The sequence below is a fragment of the Sinocyclocheilus anshuiensis genome, unplaced genomic scaffold (assembly GCF_001515605.1).
Source record: "Sinocyclocheilus anshuiensis isolate Anshui unplaced genomic scaffold, SAMN03320099.WGS_v1.1 scaffold461, whole genome shotgun sequence".
NCBI classification, from domain to species: Eukaryota; Metazoa; Chordata; class Actinopteri; order Cypriniformes; family Cyprinidae; genus Sinocyclocheilus; species Sinocyclocheilus anshuiensis.
In genome coordinates, this window is record NW_015541005.1 from 1,440,911 (window position 1) to 1,448,272 (window position 7,362).

At 37.3% G+C, this 7,362-nt stretch overlaps 1 protein-coding gene across 1 annotated transcript in view; it reads right to left on the reverse strand.

Moving 5' to 3' along the window:
- The window catches only part of grin2aa (glutamate receptor, ionotropic, N-methyl D-aspartate 2A, a), a 160,708-nt gene that overhangs the window by 7,453 nt on the left and 145,893 nt on the right, over positions 1-7,362 (reverse strand). The window contains exons 10-11 of the mRNA XM_016488523.1: positions 4,420-4,580; positions 1,680-1,867 (exon numbers count right to left, since the gene is read on the reverse strand). Coding sequence (XP_016344009.1) covers positions 1,680-1,867; positions 4,420-4,580 — 349 coding nt within the window. The remainder of the gene's footprint in view (positions 1-1,679; positions 1,868-4,419; positions 4,581-7,362) is intronic.

Consider the following 7,362-nt stretch of genomic DNA (forward strand, 5'->3'; position numbering starts at 1 on the left):
GCAACGCGTAAAAAGACAGTATAAGTCATTATAATCCGTAATTATGTCCCCACTGGATGCAACAAATGCCTCGTTTATAATGGGTTTTAATGTTTTTGTCTCGTCGCTCCAGCCGGGAGCATCACATTTATGGCAAGGGGCATAACATTTCCGTCACACGCTTGAGGTATTCGGCCAATCACAACACACTGGATAGCTGGCCAATCAGAGCACACCTCGCTTTTCAGACCGATGAGCTTTGTAAAAATCGACGCGTTTCAGAAAGGCGGGGCATAGAGGAGAAACAATAATGTACAGTATGTGGAAAATAATGTGTTTTTTAAACCTTAAACCGCATAAACACATTTCATTACACCAAATACACACAATAATGTTCTTTTTAGCAACATCATATAACCCCTTTAAGGCATGCGCGATGCTTAGGTGCCATGGGACGTGTACTCTATTATAGGTTAGAAGAGAGGAAGGCAACACCGTGTCTACACCGGACGCGAGAGGCGCGACAAACGACAGTATTGAACCCATTATAATCAGCGATGCTGTCTACACTGGATGCGGCACGATGCGACATGACAACTGGGTCCGGTGTAGCCACGGTGTAAGGTGGCAAATAAATAAGTGTATTGACCTATTGTGCGTCTTGTTGCCAAGCCCCGCCTTGATATAATGATTGATAGGTTGGGGGCGTGATCGGCTCGAAATGCATTTTCGAATCCACATTGACTGGTCTACACTGATCGCAGGGTATTTAATGAAAATGCAATACGAACCTTTTAAGTGTGTCAATGCATTTAAGAAAAATTTAAATCACCATTTTTGCTACCATTTTGCTGCACATTTGGCTCAGAATGCATTTTGAAATTCACACTGAATTTTGCTACAATTATCACGCAGTATCACGATGAAAATGCAATCCCATGTGTCCTACCCGTAAGTCTAAACGCATTTAGGAAAAATGGCATTTAAATGATAATTTTGCTACAGTTTTTGCTTGGACATGTTAAACACATCTAATCAATTTGGGTAATGCAATTTCATTTTAATTTTGCAACTTATAAAGCATTAAAATATGTTTTTAATTTACATATTAAATCTAGCGTAGGAAATGGCAAATGTAAATTATATAATTGAATTTTCATTTTCATTTTGCACTAAATGTTGCACATGTGTATGGGAAATATAAATTTAAATGCAGAAACACATTACCATTTTACATATTGCATTGTCATTTTGCATATTACATTTCAAAATGAATTTTGCTACCCATATGCTTCCATACTATACGGTTAGAGTTAGGATTAGGGTTTGGTTTAGGGTTACTTGCATGTAATTATGCATAATTTATTGTTACTATAATAATAAGTACATGTAACGTGTAACAAGGGCACAGTAAAATAAAGTGTTACCAGTATTATAAATATTATTTTTGTGACCATTCATAGAGCATGTTAAGACCTTCACCATTCATAACCTGGAATGATGTGCTTCACTACCTGCATATGTATATAAACATACATATTTAATAAGGATTTCAATCCATATAGTACTATGTTGGGGACTCCATGGAAAGGTCAGTAGTGCTTGTACAACTGTGATCTCAGTGGGTTAATACATCTCTCAATTTGTTCTTTCTAACATGCACAGCATTCTGGACTGCTGCCAGGCATGCAAGCACTTACCATCTCCAATAATAGCCAAAATGGCCAGATCCACCGGGCGCTTCCAGGCAGACCCTTTCTGCAGCGCAATGCCATAGCCAGTGGTAGCAAAGATGTAGCCACTGCCAATGGTCACTAATTTACAACCCTCATCCCTACCGGCCATGTAGTTCAGCACAGCTGCGTCATATATGAAGGCATCAAGTTTGCTGGTGAAAAGAAAGAGCACAGACACTATTCAGATGGCAAATAGAGAGGTTAAATGTTATGAGTCATTATCATGCCTTAACACCACTGCCATGTCACCAAAAGCCTCAAATGAATCATAACACATTTTAACTTTACAGCAATGATGCAGACGCAGAGTCACGAGCTTAAGGTGAGAGACAGCACTGAGTGTGATCACATCAGAAGCAACAGAGAGAAAAAAAGATCAATAAAAGCTATTTGATTGACTTCAGCCTAATGTTTAATGCAAGGTGTTGTCAAAATGGTGTCTGCAAAAGGGAGAAAAGTAGAAAATCAGAGTTTTTTTTATTTTTTATTTACAAAATGCATTTCAATAGTAAGAAATAAAAAGGGCACATACTTTACAGAATTGTTTGTTTATATAAGCCTACATCTTGCCATTTTTGTCTTTCATTTTCTCATTGGTGCTTGTGAGGCACAATTCTCTGTAATGTTCTTCTTTGGAATAATATTTGTTCTGAGAAGTGAAGTAAATTTGAATTAAAAATTCATCATATTAAGTAGAAACACAATATGCACAATATTAACTATATAAATATATAAACTACATAATAATTTTAGTCCAGATAGTTTTTATTTTATTTTAGTGTTTTATTTTAATTCATTTTATTTAATAAAAAACAAATTTTAATAGTTTTGATTTCTAACCTAATGGTTAGAGAGTCGGACTCGTAACCCAAAGGTTGCGGGTTCGAATCTCGTAACAGCAGGGATTGTCGGTGGGGGGAGTGAATGTACAGTGCTCTCTCCCACCTTCAATACCACGACTGAGGTGCCCTTGAGCAAGGCACCGAACCCCAAACTGCTCCCCGGGCGCCGCAGCAAAAAATGGCTGCCCACTGCTCTGGGTGTGTGTTCACGGTGTGTGTGTGTTCACTGCTGTGTGTGTGCACTTTGGATGGGATAAATGCAGAGCACTAATTTCGAGTATGGGTCACCATACTTGGCCACATGTCACGTCACTTTCACTTTTTCACTTTTAGTAACAAAACTGGAAAAAGACTGAAATGTAATATTATAAACTCAACTGCACCTCCCCCATTATGGTCACAACTGAAAAGAGAATCATGGGTCAAAGCACAAAAAAAAAACATAAAAGAGCATTTATTTTCTTTTGTTTCTTTTCTTTTTTTTATTTTTCATGCTAAACTGTAGATACTGTAAAACCTCAATTGTAACATGAGGAAGTTTGTGCTTCTTCATTAGACAGCCATCATATGACCAGCTCCTACAATCTCTGAAATTTGTCTCAAACAGCAAAATCGTGACAAAAATCACACTATGTGCACCCGACTTTAGACCCCACCTACAAACTGACATTTGGAGCCACGGTGGGCTGCTTGTCAAACTCGATCTCTCTGTTGGAAAAGCCTTTGTCTAAGACTTATTAGTCTGCTTGTCTGACATTTCAAGAATGTCAAATGTAACTCAGGGATCACACTGACATCCAGTAGATTTGCTCAATGATTCTTTTGTAAAGGTGGATCTTCTGCAGTATGTGTAGAGACATGCCAAGCTGCGAGAAATGATCCTGTGCACTTCCAAAAGAAATCATCTACGCTTTATTAATATACTGTAAGCTAATTTAATATTGTGCTTGTGCTGTACCCATCTGCTAATATACAAAGACACAGTCTTGCTGCAGTTCAGATAGATAATGAATGTTGTTTAATATCACTCGTGCTGATCTACTGCCCTTGTCACTGTACAGTACCTTATAATACTCAGTATTATGGCAGTATTGCTTGTATTTCAATTATATGAAGCTGAATTGTCTTAGTAACCACAAAAATTGTCAACAAATGAACTAGGGCTATTTTTTCTTCACTGATTTTTTCATTTTCATTAAACTGAAACTGCAAAACTTCCTTGTGTTGTTAGAACTGAGGTTTTATTATTCTAGAGATCAGCATGAGAAAAAACACAATTACCCCCAATCCTCCTGTAATTTGGCTGTGATGATGGTGGAGGAGTTTATAATAAATGTTGAGTTGTGTAATTATTGTTAACTAGTTAACTATTCATTTAAAAACATTAAAATGTACACTTAAAAAGTGTTGAAGTACTACAGTTACCAACATTGAAAAACACTGAAATTTTACAAAGGCACATAACAAAATTATTAACATTTGCAAAAAATGTAAAGGAAAATTTGAAATATAATACTAAAATAACACAAAGCTCACCTCACACAAAGCTATCATATGATTTTTAATGTCAGTTTGTAGCTTGATGATGGTCCGGATACTCTTTTGTTTTTGTGTTTGTGTTCCAAGTAAGAAAGAAAGCCATAAATAAATATGGGGCAACAGAAATATGAGTAAAAAATAACAAAATTTTAATTTTTTGGTGAACTATCCCTTTTATAATAACTATTCCACTTTAAATAAGCACGGCCAGTATTTAGTGTGAGACAATTATATGCCAGCAAAACAATGTCTCATTGACTATTTCACCCATTCTGCTCAGACTGACCGGATAAACACAGTGAGGGAGGGTGTGATATACATACCCAGTCTTCAAGCTGACCAGTGCATCGTTCACCCCGGACTGATGGTACTTCACCATGTACTGGTGCATGTCGGGGTAATTCTTACGGATGTTCCTCTCTGTGCTGCCGTTAGGAACCGTTCCAAAGCGGAAAGGAGGGGAGTAGGAGTAGGGACTCTGAAACTGCAAAGTTAAAAAACAAAATAAATGACCAATAAAAGCACAACAGGAAATAAAACGCTTCCATGGCTATAAATACAGACAATAAAAAACTTGAACATTGAGTTTTATCACTCACACTCTTAAAATGACTGCTTCTAATAACCAAAAGTGTTTTACAACCCAAATCTTTTGATTTTACAAAGAACTTTTCATTGCCTATAGTACTTTGGAGAAGTTACGTACAGGAACCATATTGTAACTATAAGATTTTAAATCTCTAAAAAAGCAAAAGACAACTTAACAATCCTCTAGTTTTTCACATTTAATATTGTGAAACATCTTGTATGAGTTCATTGTACACTAAATGGAGTATTAAAGTAATGTTTGAGAGGAGTTTGTTAATCTAATCCTGCCAATCATAATGCAAGTATTTATGAACAGCTGCTTGCTTTTGAAAATTCCAGTTGTTTATTAGCATCTTTGCTTCCACAAAGAACCTTTAACTTCCATGGAACCTTTACATTGCACAAAGAGGTTCTTTATAGTTGGAAAAGGTTCTTTAGATTGTTAAAAAGATTTGTTCACTAAGAAAAAAAAATGGTTCTTTTAAGAACTGTTCAATGAAAGGTTCTTTGGGAAACACAGAATGCTTCTATGGCATCGCTACGAAACCCCCCATTTGGAATCTATATTTTATAGAGTGTACTGTGACAATTCTCTTGGCATAATTTTGATTAAATTTATCACTAACTTCATTAATAAGTAGTCCAGGTGGGTATTTAGGGCAGGAGTTGGATCTAAGTTAATATGTGCTTGATAAGGGCCTAACATCACAGAACTAAGCCCGGCAGCTTTGCTTAAGAATCTCTTTTCATCTTTTCTTTAGACTCCATTCTGCATCACTCATATGACCAATGTGCCATTGAAAATAAGCACTTTGCCAGTAGACTAGACATGTTTTTGAATGTGTTTGTTTGTTGACTATTTGACCAGAGTTGTGGCTCTGCAATGAGTGCAGGCCCAGGGCTTCATCTTAAGCTATTTCCTCTTGCTCTTCATATCTTCTTTTTCCTCAAGCCCATATAATACAAGAATTCAACTCTCCTTTCGACTTCTGTTTCATAGAACGGACACTGCCTGTCTTATTATACCATTTATTCTCTATTACATGCCAAACAATGCCCTTTTTGTATGGAACAAGTAGCTGAGGAGCTCTTCTCGAGCCAGTCTACACCTGCTGCTCTCTTGCCAATGCACACTTTCAAGGTGCTTGACTCAGTATGGTTATTTATTTTCACTGGGCAGCCATATTTCAAGTATTTCAACACTTAAATAACAGTCCCTGAATAGCTAAAAAAAAAGTCTATTTTGGGGAATCAGGAAAAATACACATTCATACGTATACTCTTATCTAGACTTGTACAGAAGCACAATTCTCTGTATTCTGTGGATGAAATTGTGCATCACAACACTCTACACCAGTGGTTGGCAACAGGTGGCCCGCGGGCCAAAACTGGCCCGCCAGCAATAATATCTGGCCCGCCCCCGAAGCCAGATTATTTTGATAGCGGCTGGTTCTGAAATAGATCTGTCATGACGGCAACAGTTACTCACAATCAGAGTATGTGAGCGAAGCGGTGTGATTTTGAATGGAGCGAGGAGCGGATTTTTTAGAAGTCGGAGCATCGTGGTTTTCACTCGCTCCAAGAGCGCTCCACCACCACTCCATCACGAGTACAATTCATGCCAACAGCCCGTAAAATAACTGCATATTTAGCAAGAATTCACGTGTTAAACATTTAGCTAGCTTGATGCAGAAGGATTCAAATCAGAAAGAATGTGAAGCTATGATGATGGCAATGGACATGAGCGGGAAGTTATAGTTCTCAAGGAAGTTTGTTTCTTCTAGATATAGATATTTTCAGCTGAAAGCATAATTTAAACAAGTACTACAACACTTATTCACACGCAATCGCTCTCTCAATAATGCATTCAAACAAATGTAATCTTACAGTGCTACTTCATCTGTATCCGATTTCGAATGAGCAGAAATCTGTAAGAAATGCATCGATCCGTAGGTAAAATAACTGACGAAAACGTACTGTTATTTTCATCACACACAAAATTTGCACCTAAAAAAACAAACAAAAAAAAACAGCAATTATACCTTTTAATGCTGACAACCATGTTATTAGTTTGTCACGTGGTAGGAAAAAAATTTGAACACTAGTGTTAAAATAAGCCACTTTGAAACTCTGCTGTTATTTTATTTTTTAACATACGTTATGAAGAGAACTGTGATATTTCAAACAAACTGAAATACTTTAGCCGCAGAGCGGTGTTTCTGCGAGGAGTGGAGCGGGAGCGGGAAATGGTGAACCGGGAGCGGAGTGATTATTAAATAATTACTCAGAGCACGGAGTGGAAATTGTTGACGCTCCACTCCGCTCACATACTCTGCCGGACACCACCACACAAAATTTGCACCTAAAAAAACAAACAAAAAAAAACAGCAATTATACCTTTTAATGCTGACAACCATGTTATTAGTTTGTCACGTGGTAGGAAAAAAATTTGAACACTAGTGTTAAAATAAGCCACTTTGAAACTCTGCTGTTATTTTATTTTTTAACATACGTTATGAAGAGAACTGTGATATTTCAAACAAACTGAAATACTTTAGCCGCAGAGCGGTGTTTCTGCGAGGAGTGGAGCGGGAGCGGGAAATGGTGAACCGGGAGCGGAGTGATTATTAAATAATTACTCAGAGCACGGAGTGGAAATTGTTGACGCTCCCCTCCGC